Source organism: Galleria mellonella, unplaced genomic scaffold (assembly GCF_026898425.1).
Source record: "Galleria mellonella isolate WM207_F2 unplaced genomic scaffold, CSIRO_AGI_GalMel_v1 utg797, whole genome shotgun sequence".
In the NCBI taxonomy this organism is placed as follows: domain Eukaryota; kingdom Metazoa; phylum Arthropoda; class Insecta; order Lepidoptera; family Pyralidae; genus Galleria; species Galleria mellonella.
Genome location: NW_026442156.1, coordinates 503962 through 528979, shown reverse-complemented (window position 1 = coordinate 528979; position 25018 = coordinate 503962). Strand labels below are relative to the sequence as shown.

The window sequence follows — 25018 nt, the reverse complement described above, 5'->3', positions numbered from 1 at the left end:
TGTTTAATTTATTTAATTTTTTTGTGACATCTACTACACTTTGGAAACACATCAAAAGGAGTTTCCCTTCTGTGTCAATATTTCATATATGGTAACGTCTTCTCTGTACGCTATTGTGAACCTTGACTTTAAAGTTTGTTTATATTAAATAGCTCAGCTTTCGCAGCGGTCACCCATAGGAACCCCTGTTTCTTTTCTATGTACTTATGGTATTAAACCTATTGTACTATAGGCGAACCGTCACAACATGAATTCTTAATAACTGTCATAATACACTGTAATAAATAAATAATAAATACAGAAAAGAAACAAAATATTTTGTCAAAATTTTATTTATTGTGTTATGCAACGTTTTAATCTTATGTATATAAAATGAAAGGATTTTTTTATTTGTAATTAATAAACTCATGAAAAACTTAACCAATTTTAATAATTCTTTCACCTATAGAGAGCTACATTATCAGCGTGTAATTTACATTATTTTATTATCAAAAAACCATACAAAGCCTGGAGGGTCACTAGTGGTACGTAAAGTAAACAGACTAACGTAAGACTAACTCTACTAACTGTAGATGATATCAATCAATCTGTAGCGAATATTAATAACGATCTGAACAGCATTCTGGCATGGTCGTCTAACTATGGATTAGCTGTTAACCCCTCTAAGTGTCAAGCTATTGTAATTGGCAGTTCTAGACAATTAGCTAAACTTAATGTTAACACAATGGCACCAATCACATTTAACAATTTAGTTATAAAATTAAAAACTTGTGTTAAAGATCTTGGCCTTTATATAGACTCATCACTCAGTTGGTCACATCAAGTTGCGGAGGTAAGTCGCTCAGTTGTTGCTACGCTACGCTCCTTATATCGCTTTAAAAACTTTTTGCCTATCGCTACAAAAATTAATCTTGTTCACGCACTTATTATTCCGATTATTGATTATGCTGATGTGTGTTATCCAGATCTTAATGAAGATCTTCTTGATAAGCTGGACCGTCTCCTCAACCAAGCCATACGCTTTATCTTCAACCTCCGCAAATTCGATCACATTTCTTTATATCGGTCTCAGCTCAAATGGCTTTCCATTCGTCAACGCAGAAACGTTAGAACTCTTTGTACCCTCTACACTCTTCTTCGAAACCCCCAGTCTCCTAACTACTTAAGGAGTAAATTCCATTATCTTTTTGAAACTCACGAACGTAACCTTCGTTCCAATAATACTCTCCAATTATCTTTCCCCTCTCACCGTACTGGTTACGCTTCAAACTCTTTTCTCCTACATTCTTCACGACTCTGGAACGCGCTTCCTGATGCCATTAAGAGACTACCGACTAAACCATCTTTCAAAAAAAGCGTTAACGCACACTTTTTATTTTTATCCGAGCAGTAAGTACTTTATATTATTCTCAATTTCGTGTATAATATAGTATATGTCATATATGTGTAAGTATATTTGTTATTTATATATATTTATTCGTTTATATATGTAATTTTAGTATGTATGTATATCATCAATTAGTACTACCGCATTCGAGTATTCTGACACTTCCCTATGGTTGACTGGGAGAGAATGCTTTTAGCATTAAGTCCGCCATGTACACATATTTGTACTAATGAATAAATAAATAAATAAATAAATAACGACCTACCTGAATGGAAAGTGATAAGCTGGTAACCGTGCTTCGTCTAAAGATATAATTATGACCATAGAAATGACAGAAAACACTATAACTACAGCAATATCATCTTCCTTAAATTACCTATACTAATTCTGGACTCGGTTTAGAATATTGCTCTCAAAAAACCGTTTATAACGCGACTCCTTCACCACAAAATATGACGGAACGGACTAACAACGACAAAATGTTTCTCCGAAATTAGAATTTCGTGTCTCTTAGAATGCACTTCGCTATTTTGGAGACGTCAATCGACACCGTGTTTTGTTAGCGACAAAGTTGGTAGCATCATCTGTTGCGTTGATGAAAGAACAAGTTAACCTGTGCTTTTTAAAAAGTATACTATGGATACTGTATTAGAAGAGAAATGTGTTATCTTACAAACTCTCACCTAACTGACGTAATAATTATAACAATATTCGGTATATTAAATGTATAACGTTGCTCTTTCAAAGTATTTTAAATAATGTATACAATTAGAACTCTTTTTTGTCCATCTAAACATCGATCAAGACCCCAAAATATGGATTGACATTGGAGATACACCACCAAGATATCTATAACACATCTTTGTCAAAATAATAAGCTTCATCTATAGAGAAATATTCGTTACTGAATGTACTTAACTAAATACTTTTTGTTATTGAACTAAATATTCTTACTAATTTTATAAAAGTGAAAGTAAGTTTGATGTTCTTGACGGTTCAAATATCTTTATCAAATTTAACATACCCGTAGTATTTTAAGGGCTGGGACTCTAAGCTACTTTTTGTTCTGGTCACGTCGACAAAGTCGCGGACACACGTTTGAATTGATATAATTTAAGATGTGTATCGTGTATTATAATAATACTCTTTGTTATGTATTCCCAATATTATCTGAATAATTTTGCGATTATAAAACAACAAAGGTGAAAACACAATGGGCATCCTTATCGTTAAAAGGTCTCTACCAGGCAACCTTTGAAGACAAAAGAAACAACACACAAGAATTAAAAACTACATCCATACTCGTAAAGTGCAGAATTTTTTTGCTACATGTAGTGTATTTTTACTAATATTATAGATGTCAAACTGAGTTTATTTGTTACCTCTTAATGTTTTAATGACATAACCAATTACTATGAAATTTGGTATACACGTACTTACTATATAGGACGCAGAAGAACATAGGCTACTTTTTATTCCGGTCAGTGTAAATATCCTGGTCATACGTATTATAAATTTAATCACAATTATTATATTTTTAAATATAATAATTTTCAAACTGCATTATGTATTGTTTACAATATTAGTCATTCAGTAAATCACCTACCGTTACACGTTTTCATGCATGATGTGTAACTAACGTTTTACATACAATGCTGTTAAAGGAGGTAGTAAGTATAACGTTGCTTTATAATACTGAAATGGAAACTTCCTATAACTTTATTATAGAATAAATAATGCACGAAATGATATAATATTTACATACAACACATACAAGTTCTACATTTATAAAACCGGTACACAGAAGCAAACGAGTTCGTCTAAAACCGTTTAACGTACTTTACGTACCTACGTACGTGTACATTTAACATAATAGGTTGAACGGTGTGGACTGCCGTTCGGTGAGCGTGGACTGTAGGGGCGTTGGTTCAGGCTGGAGTGAAACACAGCGATTACTATTCTGAAGCCTCCGGTACCGTCTGAAGAGAGTATTTTTTCTTCTTGTCCTATTTCTTCTCGAGTGTAGTGCGTCGCTGCCCGGAAGCGAATGCCGCTCGACGGGAGGCGGCCTATCTTTATACCCGCCCGCTCGCACGATAACGTTTCCAACTCGCGTTAGCGAATCTGTGTGAGCGGGACGGGGCGAGAATGAACGAGACGCGTGTCTCTTCAGATCGGTACCCTATAGCGTTTATTTATTTATTACAATTTACAATTTCTTAATTCTATTTATTGTTACAATTTCTATTTCTATTTGTAGGTAATAATGACAACACACAAAGGAATACTTTATTTAACTTACACTATAGGTATCTTAAATCTATGTAAAATCTATATAAAATAACAGTATACAAGAACGATTAAACTAGGGACTTAACAACTATAAATCACGATTACATATATACAAATAATGTCGCGAACATAATCTCCCGCCGCAGCTCTCGTAGCTGGAGTTAACTCGTGTTCGCGTCGCTCGATGTCGATGTGGGCAGTATGATCAGCTTCTTAGTGGGTCGCCGTAGGATGCCCTTGTTCGTCCGCACGTCGACCGCTCGGATCTCGCCGTCTGGTCCAGGGTAGGTTGCCACCACCACGCCTCGCGGCCACGTGTTGCGAGGCAAGGTCCCATCAGCTATCAGGACCAGGTCGTCCATTTTGATGGCTCCGTGTGTAGCTCGGGGCTCCCGCCGGTGTTGCAACTCGGGTAGGTACTCCTTCACCCACCGGTTCCAGAAGCAGTCAGCTAGCCTCTGGCTGGCACGCCACTCCTTGTGTCCCGCCGCGTCGCTCTCGGTGAAGCTGCCTGGCAGTGGGACGCGCGATGGACCGCCCAATATGAAGTGATTGGGGGTTAGGGCGCTGTCGTCGTCTGCCGATGTTGACACGTGGGTTAGCGGTCGACTATTGAGGGTGTGCTCGACCTCGACCAGCAGAGTGTGGAGGACCTCTTCCTTGGGGGCCCGCTCGTTCAACGTAGCGGCTAGTGCGGTCTTCACGCTACGCACCAACCGTTCCCACGCACCTCCCATGAAGGGTGCGCTCGGGGGAATGTAGCGCCACCGGATGAAATGGACTGATGACTCTTCTTGGAATGCTTCCTCGGCTGCTTTCTTCAGTTCGACGTCAGCACCTTTGAGGTTGGTGCCTTGGTCGGACCATAGCTCAGTGGGACACCCTCTGCGGCTTATGAAGCGCCGCAGGGCCATTATGGCGGAGTCCGTGCTGAGGCTGCCGGCGATTTCCAGGTGGACTGCGCGTGTCGTTAAGCAGGTGAAGAGCACTCCGTACCGCTTCTGGTGAGTGCGGCCCACTGTCACGGTCATAGGCCCGAAGTAGTCTAGGCCGGTGAACGTGAACGGTCGTTGATGATGCGCCAGCCTGCTCTGTGGATGGTTGCCTGTTGACGGCTGCGCCGGTCTTGCTCTTCGTAGGCGGCACAGCTGACACCTCTTCAGTTCACTGCGGACGGCGTGTCGTAGGCGCAACACCCACAAGTGTTGTCGCACCTCGTTCGTGGTGATCTCGAAGCCGCCGTGGTGAAGTTTCCGATGCACCCATGCGATGTATAGGCGCACCCAGGCGTGGTTTCCGTCGACGATGGGGGGCTCTCGTTGCTCGGCTGACAGATCGGCGGCGGCTGCTATTCTCGATCGAAGTAGCAGAATGTCGTCGTTGTCTATGACGACTGACAGCTGTATGAGTCGACTGGATGACGGCAGCTGTTTTCCATGTTTTAATGCTGCGATTTCGTCGCCGAACGCCTCTTGTTGCATCGCGCGAATCCATAGCCGTCGCGCGCGATCTAGGTAGTGTGTGTCTATGGGGATGAAACACACAGATGGACTATTGTTGTTCTTGGTTTTCATTTTCGTCTTCTCTCTATCGACTTTCTTCGTGCGGGTCCAAGTGGGGTCGGCGCTCTCTTTCTTCTTGTTTCTCTTTCGGATAGCGGTACAGCGTTGACTGGTCGGTCGCAGGAGGTCGATGAACTGCAACACTCGTGCTGAACTGCGAACAAGTTTCAACCAATTAGAAAAACGTGACGGATCGGGCAATGCTATAGACAACTGCGTCGCGTTCTGTAGCTTGTGTACGCGTTCTTCTCCCGTTTCCGCTTGACTATCGTCGCTCGTACTATCTTCACGCGGCCACTGTTCTTCATTTTTGTCGAAATTCCTTTCGACCGGTCGGAGACGTCGCATCGTCGAGTCGTAGTTGTCCGGGGGCACAGGGTCGTCCTTCTTCCATAATAACCCCGTCTCGTATCCTCCCGCCGGTAACGGACGCGTTTTCTCTTCTAAAATGCGTAGGGCGCGACGTTCCTCTTCGTTGTAGGACCTCTTCGGTGCGATCCCCAGCGATTCGAGCGCGAAATGTTGCTTCATCATTTCTTCCATCGATTGTTCCTCTTCATGTGTCGTCACTATGTGGCTGATTCTGTGCACCTGCTGTCTTGTCCTGCCGCGACTCGTACCGTGCAGTACCCATCCCAGGTCGGTGAGTGATGCGACCGGCTGCGTGTCGGATCCTCTTCTGACTTCGTGGGCCAGCAGTAGGTGCCAGTTGTCTTGCCCCAACAGCACCGTCGGTTTGCCCTCTTCATAGACCAATTCCCTCTCTATGTCCCGCAGATGTGGACAGCCCTTGATGACGCTGCGTGGTACCGACTGCGGTGATAACTGCAGTCTGTCCATCGTCCGTGCCCCCACTGTGTATTCTTGTGAATTCCGCCCGCGGATCTTGAAGTGAACACGCGTCGATTGAGCTGCGTTGATCCGCGCCCCGGCCACACCTTCCATGTAGAATGGTGCGGGGGGACCCGTAGCACCGATTCGCTCCGCCACCGTCGTCTCGATGATGGTGCAAGTCGACCCGTCGTCCAGTAGCGCGTAGGTGTCGCACGTTCCCGTGGGACCGGTGACTCGTATCGGCAGGATCTTCAGGAACGCGATCTTGTCGTTTTCCCTTGCCGATGCGGTGACTGCGGCGGACTTGTCCTCGACGACGTGTGTCGTTACTTCATTCTCCGGCTGTTGTCGCGTGGTGTGCAGCAGAGGGTGATGAGTCTGCGTGCACTCATCTACTCCACATCTCTTGCTCTTGCAGGCGTGGCGAAATCTTCTTACTTTGAGGCAGCGGAAACACAGCCTATGAGTCTTCGCTAACTCCCATCTCGCCGATGTGTCTGCTTCCTTCATCGTCTTGCAGTCCGATGGAGCGTGTCCCTCTCGTCGACACATCGGGCACGGTGGTGTAGCGGGTTTCTCCTGCGTCGTGTATGTCTTCGCCGTCTTCCTAGGAGCGGACTCCCGCCGGTCTTCGGACGGTATCTCCTCGGCGGGGGCGAAGTTTCCACATCGTGCGGCGGTCCTTTGCAGGAACTGAGAGAGTGTTATGAGGTCCGGTTGTCCCTCCGGTTGGTCGTTGGCGAAATCGTAGTACTTGAAGCGTAGTACCGACGGCATCTTCTCTGTGACGTTTCTCACTATTTCTTCGTTGTATAGGTAGTGACTCTTGTTCAGCGCTCGTATCGTGGCGACGACGTTCTGCACCTTGCTTGCGAAGAGGCAGACGTCTCTTGCGTTGTCCGAGAGTCGTGGTAGCGCGCGGAGTTTGTTCAGTTCGGCTGTGACGAGTGCTCCAGGGCGGCCGAACCTCGCGGCTAACATCTTCATTACTTCTTCTGCGGTCGTAGACCCGACGAATAGGGAGCGTGCCGCGTCCTTTGCGGCCCCCTTCAAGCTTCTGCGCAGTCTTGCTAGGTTCTCTTGTTCTGTGAGTTGACTTGCGCTCTCTTCATAGGCCATCTTCCATGGTAACCACTCGCTCGACGATCCATTGAAGACTGGCAACTCGGTGACTCTTGACGCTGTGGAGGGCAGTATGCTGCGAGCGGCCATCTGCATGGCGATCGCAAACTCATTACAATCGATGCCCACCTTCAGCACCGGTTCTTCTTTCTTCATCGACTGCATCGCTGCTGCTATCGTAGGAATGGCGGCATGTGGGTCAACGTGGCGTGCGTGGTCCCGGTGAAGTGCGTCGCTGCTCGGCTGTGGCGGCGGCGCTCTCGAATCCTCTTCAACGGGTCTCGATGGGACGAACCCCTGACGCTTGCCGGTGACTTCTTCTATCTCTGGTACATGCGGCTCCATCGTGAGTGCTAGCGTGCTTCGATGAACCCAATCCGACGTTCGTTCTCTTCTGACGGTAGCGTCGTCGTCTTCTACTTCCTCGTCGTCCTCTGATTCGGCTTCCAGGGCGGCGACACGTGCAGCGGCCAATTCCACCTCCTTTCGAAGTAGCTCCTCCCGTGCCTTGGCCAGAGCCTTCTTCTTCTGCGAGGCCGTGGTGCGAACCGTGCGTGCCGTGCCGTGCTTCGGTTCCTTCTTCCTTGCTGTCTCCTCTGTCGTTCCTGTGGCTTCGGTAGTCTCCGTGGCTCCTGTGGTCGTCGTATCGCCGGACGTGTTCGTAGTCGATGTGGTGGCGGCGGTAGACGACGTGGCAGCGACAGATGACATTCTGACAGCCGCAGACGACGTGGTGGCAGCAACGGACGGCGTGGCAGCGACGGACAGCGTTCCGGCGGCCGTAGTCGACGTGGTGGCGGCGGACGTTGTGGCTTCGGTGACGGCGACTTTTTGTTGCGACGACTTCATGTTTCTCGTAGTCGGCATTTCAGCGATCCGGCTTCAGAATGGTCTTCCTCCAGCGATCCGGCTTCTCGATGTACCAACGGTGTTCCTCCAGCAATCCGGCTTCTCGAAGGACCACGATGAACGGTGTGGACTGCCGTTCGGTGAGCGTGGACTGTAGGGGCGTTGGTTCAGGCTGGAGTGAAACACAGCGATTACTATTCTGAAGCCTCCGGTACCGTCTGAAGAGAGTATTTTTTCTTCTTGTCCTATTTCTTCTCGAGTGTAGTGCGTCGCTGCCCGGAAGCGAATGCCGCTCGACGGGAGGCGGCCTATCTTTATACCCGCCCGCTCGCACGATAACGTTTCCAACTCGCGTTAGCGAATCTGTGTGAGCGGGACGGGGCGAGAATGAACGAGACGCGTGTCTCTTCAGATCGGTACCCTATAGCGTTTATTTATTTATTACAATTTACAATTTCTTAATTCTATTTATTGTTACAATTTCTATTTCTATTTGTAGGTAATAATGACAACACACAAAGGAATACTTTATTTAACTTACACTATAGGTATCTTAAATCTATGTAAAATCTATATAAAATAACAGTATACAAGAACGATTAAACTAGGGACTTAACAACTATAAATCACGATTACATATATACAAATAATGTCGCGAACATAGGTAGTACTTAAAATTATATTCATATTTCGTTAGAATACCGGAATAACATTTTTAAATATTATACTATTAATCTTCATGAATTTATATGATTTATTAAGAGATAATATCATGAAAAATAGATATGTAAGTTTGAGTTATAAGTAAATTTGAGTCGATACAAAAATTTAAACTTTAACCAAACATGAGATTTTTACATTGTTAAATGCTTATGTACATATCTATGGAATGTATAAAATCTTTAATTAGTTTTGCTTTACAAATAGCCTGTATCTGATTAACCACAAATGTCAAATCGAATTAATATAAGGTTCAAGATACGATAGAAATCACATATGAACAAAATGTGATTTTCAGATAACATTTATTTATTTAAGTTTGTAATGAGTATCTTTCGCATATGAGACTTCCTCAGAGGATAAATCAATTTTAAGGTACGAAAGCAGACCGTTGGACTAGAAATTCGAATGTGGAAAGTCTGTTACACAATTTACTTGCAAAGTTTTTATAAGGTCGAGGAAGTAATGAGTTAGGCAAAGTACAGTCATTATTTTTGGATACACTTTATGTAAATTATTCGTTAAATATTCACCGTAAAGAGATTGATAGTCATGGTATGACATATACGAATCGACGGTCCCTAGGGAGCGATGTCAATTAAAAACGGCCGGGATCTAATTGTGCCCATTTTAGCTCGATTGCGCCACACGAGGGCGGAGGGCCGCGGCTGGCATCCAATGGCAACATCATTATAATAGTTTCATTGTTTTGATAAGAAACTTAGGTGCAATACAGCAAACGTACTAAGTGTGTCTTGATTCGAAGATGTCGTCGTGGTAATGAAAACTAAAGGTCACAAACAGAATCACTTTGTTTCACAGCTGAAATACCTACTTAGTACTTTATGAATATGTTACAAATATATGATCTTACTTATTGTTAAAATATATATCCTAAAACAATTAAAATAGATAACTTCAGTAGGTCTATTATTTTTCGAAAGTTTCCATTTACGACAGCTGATAATGAAAAAGTATCTTTTAAAAGATAATTTGTACCTATCTATAGTAGATATATTGAATAGAAAATAAAGACTGATGTTCTTCAATATTGAAGGCAATAAAACCGACGCAAGTATGCAGTAGGGGCGTGAAGCTTGACTCGTAATCCATTGGTGCCGGGTGGGTGCGCTGGAGCGTCACGGTAAGCGCCCTTTTACCGCAGTCGAACCGCTAGTTGCAAGTAATGACAAAACGTCAGACGTTCTTTTGACAACCACAAATAACACGGTTATGTTATGTGGTTATGACTAAAAACCTTACGAACGTAACCTAAACGATCATTACACGCGATGTTTGGCTTATTTAAGGAAACAATGACAATTTCTTGAAAATCCATTAATAGAATTAGACTATTGAACTAGAATAATTAGTCTGTAACTATAGAAAATAATGTCTTGTAATTATAAAATTATCGAAATTTATTTATTAATCTAGTTGCAAATTAAATACAAAATACTATGCATGTTCGACAAGAGCCGCCATCTATACGCGAAACTCAGTTAACAGAATATTTTAAATTTTACGCCATCTAGTGTTGAGTAGCAAAACCACTAGAAAAAACAGTACAAATCGTTGTCTTACTAGATGGCGCTATCTACATTCAAAGCATTTTACAGTAAAATTTTGTTGGTTATAATTAAATTTTGATTTCATTTTAAAGGATACTATTATTATTACAATCTATTGTAGGTGCTTTAGGAATCCAAAACTTATGGTATATTATAGTATTAAAACAAAGTCAACAAGTAAAGGAATTAATTTTAGAACCTTTTATGCAAACTCCGCAATCACGTGATGGATTTGTTAGTTTGATTTAAAAAAATATTGGGTATATTTTGTTTCATAAATACCTACTGTATATTAAAACTTTTAATCAAAGACATCTATCGATTATATGACAATACTCACTTTATTTGAGACTTGTATAGTTAATTAATTGTATAAAAAATTTTAATTTGCTAAATCCATTCCTTTTTGAAGTAGACTAAAATTAGTCTTTTTTTCCATCGATTGTTGGATACCTAAAAGAATCCCTACATAATACTAAATATATTTAAATAAATAAGAATCAATATATACCTTGTACGGGTAAAGCTTTTAATGACACAGCATCTTCTTCAATTTCATCTTCCACTTCTTCTTCAGTGATAGAAGGCGGAGCAGCCCAACATCGGAGTCTGACCCCCGCGGTGCCAGCCTGACCGCCGCCATCTAGCCGCACGCGAGGTAAACTTCGTGATGAATATTCTCCGTTGTTGTTGGTGGCCTAGTATAAAAAAATAGGGAATTAATTAGAAAACAATTATAATTGTATTAATTTATTTCAGCCGTTAACTGTCCACTACTGAACATAAGCCTTCCACATAAGGGAAGTTTTGCCAGGTGTTACCACGCTTGGAAGGCGAGTTGGCAAAATCAGTTAGGCTTTTAGAAATATTTTAAGAGGGATGTTATATATTAATAATACGACAAAATTAAATAAATTATTAAGAACCCTGATATACGACGAGAAAGTTACACTCATCGACAATAATGAATAAACACACATATTTTCAAAATTTCTAAATGTATACATAAGTTGTTCAGCAAGATTAACGCAAGAATTTAATGGGCATCATAAAAATAAAAAAAATTGGTTTCGGCATGCAGTATTAATGTATATAACGCCGTATAGTATCATTAAAATCTTAATGTGTCTGACCTATGACGGCCACCATACAGCGTCTGCTTCAGAGTCGAGATAGACAGGCAGATGGCCCTAAAGGACATAATGAAATTAAAATGCTCATTCATTATAAAGGGCGTCAAATATTTATTTTAGCCCGAAGTGGTAAAATAGCTAGATTAGGCATAGTAAGCGCATACGCGGTAATCTGAAACCGCGTCTATTGAGAGCTTTAAGTATAGACAGAAACTGTATATTTTATTAAAATCTAAAAACGCGGTAGCATGTTCAGCCAAGCTCAAAGTAAAAGGAACTGGCGACAGTCTCAGATGTAAGTGTAACCAATCGAACATTATATTTATCATTCGAATATTTCTGTTGTGTCCAAAATGTTCTCTCTAAACGATAAAAATTTACTACACGTATGCAATTGTACTAATGGATCGTCAAATTGTAAGATTATCTCCAATAGTTTGTAACTGTATAACTACAGCCGTCACAATGTTAAGAAATATTAGCCATCAATAGTAAAATTTTATATAAAGAAATACTTCTCTATGGTATGTGCTTGTGTCGGTTTTATATTCCAATCAATGGTTAATAATGTCCCCGCTAGAATAATATTTCTTTCATAAGGTTTGTTTGTATTAATCAAGGTAATCGATGAACGGACCCGCATTAGTTCTATTAATAGCCAGTTCCTTTTATGTAACTAATATAAAAGGTACCTACATGGGTAGTAGAGCCAGAATAATACCATACAACTAATGTTTAAAGATTCTATAACTTAAAGCATTTTTTTGTTATCTTACAGATAAATTGCAGGTTAAACAAAGATGACAATGAATAATGTGATGAAATAACAATGTTTAACTATTAATAATAATAACGAAACCAAAGGGGTTATGATTCATTTAGATATACGTTAAGTCAATAAGTAATTAAATAGAATGATGGTATGAGGACAAATAGGCGATCAACATACCTACTCGCAATGTTCCATACATGCATCTAAAAGCATTTATGTAGTTATCAGTCATCACCTACATAGTTTTCTCTCAACTATAGCAATATTGATCCTAATATTTTGCCCCCGGGGAGGGAGGGCAGTGATTGTTAGGAAAGAGGATCTAACATCTCCATTACTAGCAAAATACCCTAAAAAGGCATTATCATCCATTAAAAAAATGACTACTCCTGAATATAGGTCCCCTATAAGGGACGTAACCTACCAGTAGTTGGCACGGTTGGCAGGCGGGTTGGCAACTGCAGTTAGGCTTTAGTGATGAAAGGAACGCTATAAAATATTTTCAATTATAAAAATAATATTTTGCTCCGCAAATATCCTTACTAAAATTATAAATGTGTGTGTGAGTTTGTTTATTTGTTTGTTACCTCTTAGTGCCTTAACGGTTTGACGAATTACTACGAAATTTGGTACACACTATACAGGATAGAAAAAGACAAGTATACACATATATAGACACACTTTTTATCCCGGGTATTGAACATATCCCGGTCACGTGGACTAAGTCGTGGTTAAAAGCTAGTTAATAATAAAGTACTGCTTATAACAGAAACTAATTTTTCCAAAGACCACCGATTACTCACTGAAAAATAACTACAAGTTACGGGCGCTTAGCTAACGATCAGCTGTAACTAATAGATCGCCTGTTCATTCATGGTGAGGTTGCTTTAATCAGTAACTACGCATGAGATGAACGACCGCATCCACTGGTAGCAGCTGCCGGGGCCGATAATAATGCAGTAATTTATTATCTACAATAGTCTATATAATAATAACTAGGTACATAATGGTCGTTACAATAATTGTACATATAATGTAATTGGATTTGATGATATTATATAATTTTAAAATAGCAGTAACTGGCAGTTATTACACAGAACTTTGTCATATCGAAGAGTATGTGATGATTGAATAAAAGCCACCACCACCCCTTTCGATTTATATGGCGTTGTAAAATAGCGAATAGAAAAATATAACATATTAATATCTGTCTTATTTCTCTACTCGCCATTCAAGCTGTTCTTGCAAAAGAAAAACCCAAAGTAAAATCTTATAATATAAAAGTTTTCCTTCTCTTGCACTGCTTTAGTTATGTTTGTTTCCCTTAATCACTTCTTACGAGATTTTGAGAATGAAAAGGAGATCGTCATACGGGATAGAGCAAGAATATAATCACCACTTCATTTTTATGTTGCAAATATTTAGAAAAAATAATTATTTTCTATCAAGTGGTTATATAACAATCCTAGGTATATTTGTTATGCATATTCCATACCAAATCAATAATTTGAAATTATTAATTATTTAAATAAAAAAATTTCAAGTTTATCCGGCCACTCACCATGGGAACAAACGCATATAAATGCATTTCAAGTCAATACAAGGCCTTGAAGGCACACACATTACAAGGTAAACTAAATACATATGTCAAGTATTATATGCTGTGAAAGTGTATATAACTACCAACCTCTGATTAATTCTTGTACTAACTGTGTGTCTTCATGCATATTACAATCCTCAATTCGCACAAATATTTAGAAATTCAGAAACTAAATAAATAAATTATTTACACTTTATCGCACCATTTATAAAAATAATAAATACAGTAAAATTTAATGAAGAGTGATACAAAAGACACCCTTATCGCTAAGCAATCTCTTCCAGATAACCTTTTGGCAGAGAACATTGCGAAAAAAGACAAAGGATGGGTGGCCAAAGTAAGTGACAAAGAAATAGATATACCTAAACATACACATACTTAATGGCACACAAACAACAGGAGAGAATGAAGGAGGAAGATGAAGACAGAACACAGGAAAATAATACTATTTTTTAAAATATATTGCTTACTCTTAATCAAATTATTGGAAAAAAATTGTTGAGTTGCTTGTTTATTACATGACATCATAAAGACGGCGCGGACTTTGTCTAATTTATTGCAAACTTTAAATAATAAAAAATGTTAAGATTTTCATTATATGAAATTCAAGGGATAACTAAAACCCTGTAATGACTTCAATCTCTAACTCATAAGGAAACATGTGGAAGGTATCGACATGAGTAATCGTGGTTCTATAAAAATTCTTAGTGAATTACGCAAAAAGAATATAAACTACGTATTCTAGTAATTACTCTGTTAATTTATAATTTATTACTAATCATTTATTAAGTCTACAATATAAGGATGTATTAAAGACTATTTGGAGCGTGACACTACATGGATTATCAAATGATATATGATACAATTAGCTGTTTCATATATGTCCTTGCGTCTCATGTCTATTTTGACCTTATTGCTTATAACTATAACCTTATTACTGTTTAACTGAGCCTTTTATTTACCACTGATAGGTAAAGGATGGACGCTTTTGAGATCCGTTCAAATTTAAATCTTTTTAAAATAGCTTAAGCTAGAGAACGAAATAGTGTTTATTCTCAATCTACTTTCAGCGCATAGTGTGATACTTCGGCTATATTGTCGGCATAAATACTAACAATCAGAAATGAATGTCAATATGCGAAAGAACAAGAGACCTACAAGCCAAATTCAATAACAATGAGCAAATCATGCTATCCAATTGAATTGTAGATACTTTCTAACAGATAGAGTCAAAACATTAAGGATCTATGTCGAAATTTCAATTCTAAGAAACGATTAAAAAATAAAAAACTTTTATTTAAATATATTATTAATGTATTTATAAACCATATTAGTAAACGTACAATGTACAATTTACTTAAGATCAAATTCAATCATAACTCATTAATGGCAAATGGTAGACAAATTATGGATATGAATATATTATTATTTACGTTACCACTCGTCATTCCGTCGAAAATCTTCGGTTTGAAAACGAAAAACCGTTACACCGGTTAAATCGTTTTATTTAAAATTGTAATGACTCCGCTATTTTAATATTTACTTATGTATATGCATTTATCGTGTAATGATAATTAACAGTAAAGCAGGAGGGGAGAACGTCGATAAATATAAATTTATTGTAAATAATAAATTAACAAATAAGAAGGAATATTCTATCTTGTACAGGTTTCTGTACTGAATGTAGAATTCAAATAAAAAAAAAAAAACTAGCACGCAGTTTAAATATTCACATTGGCTTTCATTATCCATTTGTGTTCCGTAAGCAAATATTATAATTTTAATTCTAAAACCCAACCAATTAACTCAGGCGTTTATATATATATTTTTTTCGGTATTTAAACACTCTTTAACAATTTTCATAAAATATACCCCCTATTGCATATGGCCAATCCCCTATGATCAGCAGTGGACAGTTAACGACTGATATAAGAATAAAAAATTCTGCTATTGCATTTACATAATCTATTGCTAATGCTATGTCTGGCTTTGCAACTTCACAAAGCCTATATACCTAGACGAGTTCCAAGGATAACCTATATTAGAACTTACGTTTTTATATTCAGAAGGATGGGACGATTGTAAAACAATTATTTTCCTGATCTTTTGTATACAGATATCAAAGAATATAACAATGACACATACTAGTAGTATATAATAACATATACTAGCAAATGTGCTGAATTTCGACTATCCTATACAGTCTAGTTTCTGACATTCTCTTTGTATGACTTCGATGACTTTGAATCAAGTCTTAATTAAGTAACATTATAAAATACTGAAATACTGGTACAATGGCTGGTAAAATGGATCGTAATATTCATATACGAGTAACTTTAAAGGAGAAATAGGCACATTATTATCTATGCGCACGCGCTATTAAACTTCAAGTGGCCATATTACGATGTAAACGAATATGACCCAATTACAGCCAGACACTAAACTATAGATGAGAGTACAAACTACAAAGACAAGAGAAATAGGCGAAGCACTTGTTATACAGTGGACTATAAATAGGTCAGAGAAAGCACCATGAAATTAGAAACGCTCGAGCTCGGCCACAAGTTAATATTATAATCAGAACTGACAAGAGCTTTGGTATACCGCTGTTCGGTTTAGTTAGAGAGTACATATAATTTAAAAGTATAAGGATCATATATAAAGACGTAGAGTTACCCTATTCTATCAATATTATAAATATGAAGGTTAAACGTGTTTAGATATTTATCCGAATCATACATAATTATCTAAATGGATTTCAATGCAATTTAGTAATAGAACATAGAGACCATAATTTTAGAATTACACACAGCGCAACTTTGTAATAATAAATTTAAAGCTGGCAACACTGCAGAATATTATAAATGAAGATCAATAAATGTCGGATAAACTTATCCATGGTCTGTTCTAAATTTAATTAAACTATGAATACATATAAAAGAATTAGATTATCTACTACAATACATGAGATGTCGTTGTAGATTTAAAATTTCACTACATTTTAAACGAAGCAAAGTGATTATGGAGGTTGTTAAAATATGTACATAGTTAGATAATAATGTAAACCATTTATTAAAGAATACGCAATACAGAGATACTATCGTAGCTAAAAATCTGTATCGTATAATTAAATAGAAATTAATGACCATGGCTGAATTTACACAAAACATTACATTTTTCTCAATAATGCAGTCCAACAAATGACAAGTTTCTTTTTTTTTCAGAATAATAATATACTTTGTCTTGAATTAACACAATATTACACAGTTTAGTCATTACTGTTACAGTATTAAATCTGGACAAAGTGCTACTTTGTGCTTATCAAGTGAAAGCTCAACATATCAAGAAAATTATAATTCTAAATCTTACAAAAAAGAAAATAATAATTAACAATTTTTAGAAATCATAAAATAGTATACCCTAATATCAATTTATTTATTTTTCTAGAAATGATAGGACAAACATACCAGTTTATTTATTTATTACATAATCTCTACAGTAATTCAACATGGTAAATTCAATAGTAATGAGTGCGCAATTAAATATATACGTAGAATATGATTGTTATATTTTAATAGTATTTCTAAATCAATTTTCTATTATACAGTAAATTACCATGTATTTAATCACAAATAAAATGTTTAAAAAAATTTTAAACTTCTATTTATTTTTTTTAACTGCCCAAAAAATATTCCTAAAGTTACGATTCTACCTTTAACTTCACGTCCATTATGGTAATTACTTACTGTTATAACTGCTAAATTGTGTAATAATAAACTACATTACAAAACGTCTGAGATGAATGCCTTTAATAGACAGAAAGCGAGGTGATAACATAAAAGGCGAATTATCGTGGGTAATTACGGTACACTAATAAAAAACTGAGACGATGAGATCTTGGTGGTACTTTATAACAGTGAAGTCAACAGCATTTCAGAATCGCGCTGATGTCATTTCATATTCCAGTTTGAGTTCCAGCAGTTTATTGAGGACAGTTAATATTTGTCACTCTTGACTGTGTCACTTCATACCCATTGTCGAACATCTGCATGCTCATTTATACGTTTATTTCATTATTTTGGTAGTATAGTATAGACACATTCTAAACTATAAATTAAATTTAGGAAATAAATCACAGACAAATTTAATTTCGTACGTATATAGATTGGACTTCATTGTTCTTTACAGGTTCATAAAATAAAGGCCCAAAATTTCTTTCCAAAAAATTACCGAAAAATATTCATAAAACATTCCCAAAGATAAAAAAGTCAACTCCGAATTTCCTTAAAAATTATAAACATATTTATTTGCCATAATTCTATTTAATACAAATACTCAAATTTTTTTATTCTAATTAAAAAAAAGAAACTTACACGGTATAATTTTTGAAAAATATTCTATATTATTATTTATTTTACTACAGATTTCACTAAAGTTCATTAAACTTATAATAATGCGTATCACGTAAAAACGGATGTACCGTTTAAATATGGTAATAGTATGTATGTATATCGAGTGAAAAACCATTACCAAAAGGTTATCTAAATCGCAATATTCAACAGAATTCTTAAAATACAAAATATCCAGCATATTACTCAAATTGTGTCTCGTTAAACTTAGTCCTCAAGCTAGACTATCCAGTGTACGAACCTCTAGTCTGGTACACCTTGGATACACACGGAATATCCAGAGAGTCAAGACTTCGGTTTACAATAATACATTTTCTAATTTGGCACCACAAAGACAAACAGACCCGGAGAAATAATTACAGAACGCAACGTGCCCATCACTACGCTACAGAGATCGTTAAAACTAATAGTCTTGTGATAATTTAATAAATGATTACTTATATTCTATTATTTATATTTATACAAACGCTAGATAAAGTAGTAGCGAACCTAGTCTTTCTGTCAGATGAAGTTAACATTTCACACGAGTGTTTGTCTCTGTCCACACTAGTGACTACGACAGGTGGTGCTGTCAGTTAATAGAAAATTGCACTTGACTGAGCTTGCCACTCAACGAGTTGCGGTGACTGACACATCATTAACGATCTGATTCTATACTTGACTTACTTTGATGTTTCGTAAGCTAATTAATATAAAAAGTCTATTTTTAACCGACTTCAAAAAAGAAGAAAATCTTAATTCAACTCTACTTTTTTGCGTAAATTACGCAATCCACAGCTTAATAGGTTATATTAATTTTGCTATGATTGAAGCAAGATTTCTAGTGAAAATATCAGATCATTAATTCATTGATACTGCACCTATTGAATCGGAACCATGATCCAGAACGAGGCAATATTTCTCGAGAATAGTGATGAATCAAGAAGAAAAGTCTTATAGTGGAGGCTGCCTACAGGACGACAGAGCGTAGGATGTCCTCCTTCTAAGTGCAAAGATATCTGAAAATAGGTGCGAAAAGTTGATGATCGCACATGGTGGAAGACCTTGGGGAAAGCCTATATCTAGTTGTAGATACAAGCTAAAATAATACTTGCTCCGAATCACACCATAATATAATTAAAAAAATCAATTAAATAAACCCGTGTTTCATTGATGTTTTTATGTCTGTAATTAATTAACTGGATTTTTATTTCGAAATTGTCATTCAACAAATTAGATTTTCCGGTAGAAATATTGATCAAATTCAAGGATTACCTGTGACATTTACTATATCCGGTCTCTAAACTGTACCTTCAAACAGTTACGTATCTAATAAAACATTATTATTGTTATACGTGTTTGCCACCTTCATGTTATAAAATAAAATTCTAAACACACAGCAATCTACATAATTATAGATTTTACATAGTGTCGAAATGTTAATGTTGCCTAGTCCTAAAATAGTCCTAAAATATTAGAATTGAATACTAAAAAAGCTTGGGTAAGAGAACTTAAAGTTTATTCCTTAATTAAATTGGGACTTAACTGTTATTTGTGTGTTTCACAGTCTGAATGTATGGGCAAAAAAACAATAATACAAACCAACTAGAGATAAAAATCCAACAGTTATCTGACACGTAATTGTTTGAAAATGAGTTAAGCTGAGTCTACAAGCTCGGTAATAAAATTTAATTTGTGCGTTGCCATAGTGCGAAAAATAGCTTGATCGTAAAACTCAAAGATAAATAAAGCGATGCCTAAGACCACCACGACTCGCTAATATATAAAATAAATATATGACTTTCCCGAGCGGAGCACAAGGAATTATTTAATGAGAGTTTTGCCTCGTGCCTATGTATATTATCTTTTACAAAGAATACTATTGGATGTAATATCTTTACTAATATTGTAAATATAAAAATGAGTTTGTTTGATTATTGCCTCTTAGCGCTTTAATGGCTAAACTAATCACTATAAAATTTAATACACACATACTATTTACACAGACTACTTTTTAATCTAGTCCACTGCACAAACATATCCCGTATCGACTTATACCTAAAAAAGTCATTTTTAACTTTCATACTCATATAATCACATCTCTGCATAAGAATAGTCAATATGGTTAATTAAATTAGCTTTTAAAATTATATTTATTATAATTATTATATTAATTTTTATTTTAATATATTTTTTTTAGCTACACCAAATAAACAAACGATCCACTTGATGGAGATTGGCAACTGTTGCCTATAAACATGAACAGGACCATAACATTTTAGAATACGCTGTGACACCTATAGTACCTATCCTTCATGCCTTCTTACTATTAAGGACTAACGTGCCCTGTAGGGAGGAAAGGGATTGATAGTAATGGAGACTGAGAATCCCATTGCTAGCAATATACCCAACCAAGTCGACCTCCTCGCGGTTCCCACTGGAAACTATCATGGTTAATTCCTGATGAATTCATCATGATGGGCTAACTGGCCTGCTTATATTCTCATCTATCACCCTTCACTGGTGCTCCGCCAGCATATCCCGTTAGCGCAGGCGGGGTTACCATACCATTTTCAGCCATCAATAAAAACGTGCCCTGTAATTCCTACACTTTGAACTGATACACTGATGAAAAAAACACGAGTAAGGTAGGTATACTTATTCAGACGACTGATAGTGTCCCGCTGAACCTAAAAGAGTGACTCTGTTTATTGTAATTATAATAGCCGTGTAACTAGAACCTGTCTTGAAGATATTAATACAAAGAATACTGTACTGCAACTTCAATTTGAATAAGATAAAGTCATAGTATATGATAGCAACATTATGCAGAGCATTGTGTCGGGTTGCATAATGCACACGTGGACGATAACATCGTCATCTCGATGCCGTTATACGAATACCTGTTTAACATACTTCCGTGCATTCTATGCCAGCAAGTAGGTAAGTAGGTTTAGGCACGGCGATTTTTTCGAATTACCTTTTTAGTGACCAGCGTCAAATATGTAATTTAAAACCCACCTCTAAATCGTTTAAACCTCCGATTGCAATAAAACACGGAAAGAAAACGCTTTGAATATTCAAGATGCGAGATTAAATGGAAGCTTAATTTTATTTACAAGAGTACTAGTTTTTACCCACTGTTTCGTCCATTTCACCGAGATACAATATTTGACTCGAGATGAAAAGTAGACCATGTTCTTCTTCATTCTAAAAACAATGTGTATGTACATTCAAATACAAATGTTATAATAATTGGTCAAACTGTTAAGGTGCGAAGAGGTCACAAACAAACTCACTTTCATATTTATTATTTAAAAGGTCCCTTAATTCCCTTAAAAAAAAAAAGCATTCATGAGAATCAATTACTTTTAAATAACTTCAACATTTCAGCCGATGCATTTCCCAAACCCAATAGAGTGTCTTAAAATTTAAACTATACAATTAGTATATTAATGTATAAGTAATAAAACTAGGTATTTAAGTACAGAAACTGTAGAATAGTTAATACATTTTAAATGAAAAGAGGTTGATACTCGATACTGCATGGAGGACTCGACATTGTTGCTGCTGACTAGTTAAGTTCACAATTCAACTAAATTTTGTTCTTTTGTAACGAACTGACTATACACTTTAAACAAACAGAGGGTCGATATATTCGTAAACTAAGATATTCCTATGACAAAGATACAGATGGATAGCATTTCTATATAGTATGTGAAGTGTATCTACACGCTGTTTTTTAAGCAATTAAAAAAAGATGTACCTAGGCAACTTAAAAATATCATAATACATATTATTCTAAATGAAATGAAAATTCGATGTTTAAATGAGAAAGATCACGAAATACTGTAACTATCCTTTCAAATAAGTGTTATTATATTGTAAAACAAAAAGTAAAGCTCACATGTAAATAAGACAATAAACAAGAAAATATATAGATGTTGATATCTTGAACATATCTAATCATGATTTCCCTTAAAAGACGTGTGCAAACAATAACAAAATGTATTGTATAGATATACATATATGTTTATATAATGTAGATACCTCAAATTTCTTCTTTAATTTAATTTCTCAAAATTCTTTTAATTGAATCGTTATTTATATTTTCTTTTATTCCTATTTTCGGTTCATTGGTAAAGAACACCGTATGGTTTTAAGCCCACCATTTACACTATCTAAGTGTATTGAAGTTCAATAAACGAATAAATAAAATTACTCTGCCAAGGAATGTTCGATTTCAGTCTACGTATGTCTTAAAATATCGTGACCAATTCTAAATAATATAATCATAAATATTTATTGCAGTGTTTTGACTGCAGTAGGTACTCATTTTAATGGAAACTAGGTTATTACTGAAACAATTGTATCGACAAAACAAGGTCATATAATTACTACAAATATACCAGATGAATTATTAAATAAGGTTCACTATTATTCACCTAATTATTATAGACTTATTATTTTCATTTCGGTTATTACCTTTTAAGAATATTTATACTACATACACTTATTTACTTAAATAACAATATTTCGTATGTGTATAAAAAAACTTCTTATAAACCGTTTTATAAAACACCTAACCTATCTATCACACTGAAATTTTAAAAGGGGGCCCGTATGATAACCGCGAATGTTACTATATACATAATGTCTTCTTATTATTAATAATCGGACTGGAACCTATTAGGTGGATAAATAGAAAAACAAGAAGTACAAAAGACTATCTATGTTATGTATCTACACTTGCAACTAAGTAAATATGAAAGTGTCTTTGTATATGGTTGACATTATTTTTACCTTACATGATTATTTTGAAATTTAGAATCTATCAGTTTTATATATTTCTCTCTTTTCTACCATCGTTCAATATCAACACGTCGCCAAATTGAGGAATAACACCTGAGTCCTCAGGAATGGCAACGCATGGGAGGTATCACGGGCGAAACAGTATACTCTATTATGTCCATAGTACTGCTCATGTCTATAGACGATGGTTACCACTTTCCATCAGGTGGGCCATCAGCTTGTTTGCCATTCTAAGTTGTATAAAAAAAAGGATAAATCGTAAAAAATCCACAACAGGATCTTATTTTCTACGAGTATATCTGTAAAAGTATAAGTCCATAATCCCGATAAACATAGATTTACTAAAATTTTTAATACGTTTTTTATACTTGATATAAATTCAGTAGGTCAGTGTAAACATGTTGACATGTATTTTTTCCGGAATTGACCAAATAAATTTTCTGATGTTGTCATCATAAATATATTGTTTGGTGAGATTGTTCGCCCATTGTAATGGTTCGACGCGCATACGCAGATGATCTCTTACATGATGACATCATCCAATGGATTCTTATTATAAATATAATTTAAACCATACTAGTCTATTTCCAAGAACTGTAAAGCATTATATTAATTTGACTCGGTGTAGTAATTTATAAATTTAGATCTATATTCCCTGTGAAGCCTTTAAACGAAGTAGATTATTAAGAAAATCCATTAGGTCAAACTCAAATACCATTAATAGTAACAGAGTAAATCTACATAAATATCTTGCCTTTAGGTATTGCATCAAATGGTATCAATTCAATTTTATATTAATGTTTAAGGTTGAGAATAGGCTCTGCAATACATACAATGTACTAATATTTATATATTATTATAATTTACTAGATATAATATATATATCGTAATAGGACTATATGACCTGGCATATTTTGCTTATTTGCCACCCAACTTTTTTGTCTGAGTAAAAACAAAATTCACAAAATTTTATTAGAATTGATTGAGCCGTTTCGGAAATCAACGTGAACGAACATCGTGACACGGGATTTGTTAGAGGAATTTATACGAGTAATGACTACATTGTAGAAAATATAACGAAATGTTTGCATCACTATTATAATTATGAATAAAGTTTAAATGTATTGACTACTAGCTATATCCCGCGGCTTTGAATCAGTACGTAAAGTATCCTCCTATGTGTTAAGTCAAGATATAATCTATACCAAATTTTATAATATCAGTAAGATTAAGTCAACGTTATAATAAACTTTATTACCAAATAGATTTAAGACGGTCGATACCAATTACGATAAACTATTTCAGATTAAACTTCTTAGTATGTTCAAAAGGTCAAAGGCTCAGTTCTCATGCCGAGTGACTTTTGCTTTTCGAAACAGTTGTAAGATTAACTGTTTAATAGTAGCAATTGTAACACCTTTTATAGAACAGATAACCTAAATAAAAGGGTTGAATGAAATAAGATAAAGCACAATTATATTATTATTTTTATAACATATAATACGGTAATGTCGTGATAGTCTGAAACATTGTAGGTTTCCAACTTTATTATTTTACTCTGCAATATTTCAAAATAAAGGCATTAAAATCTAAAATAATGGCATACATTACCCTTTGTATACTTCAACTTTGTTTTATACATCTACCTACATACTTACTAACATTATAAATGTCAAAGTTTTGTTGTCGAGAATTTGTTTGTTTGTTACCTCTTAGCACCTTAATGGCTTTACCGATCATTGTAAAAATTAGTATACATGTTTTATATAGGATGGAGGAAGAGATATACTATTTTTTTTATCCCGATCAATGAACATATCCTGGTCACACTTACAAATTCGCGGCTAAAAGCTAATTTACAATAAACGGACACATTTATTTATATGAACGATCAATAAGACATCCACTACAATTACAATTTTTATCCCATGCAAATAGCTGAGGTACAAATATATTGTGTTAATTTAATTACTGGT

General features: G+C 36.1%; 1 protein-coding gene across 1 annotated transcript in view; it reads right to left on the bottom strand.

Annotated features, from left to right (window-relative positions):
- Window positions 1-10848: 10848 nt before the first annotated feature.
- Window positions 10849-25018, bottom strand: part of LOC113522927 (uncharacterized) — a gene marked incomplete at its 3' end in the record, with an annotated part of 49608 nt that continues 35438 nt past the window's right edge. Inside the window, exon 5 of the mRNA XM_031914028.2 lies at window positions 10849-11035. Coding sequence (XP_031769888.2) covers window positions 10849-11035 — 187 coding nt within the window. The remainder of the gene's footprint in view (window positions 11036-25018) is intronic.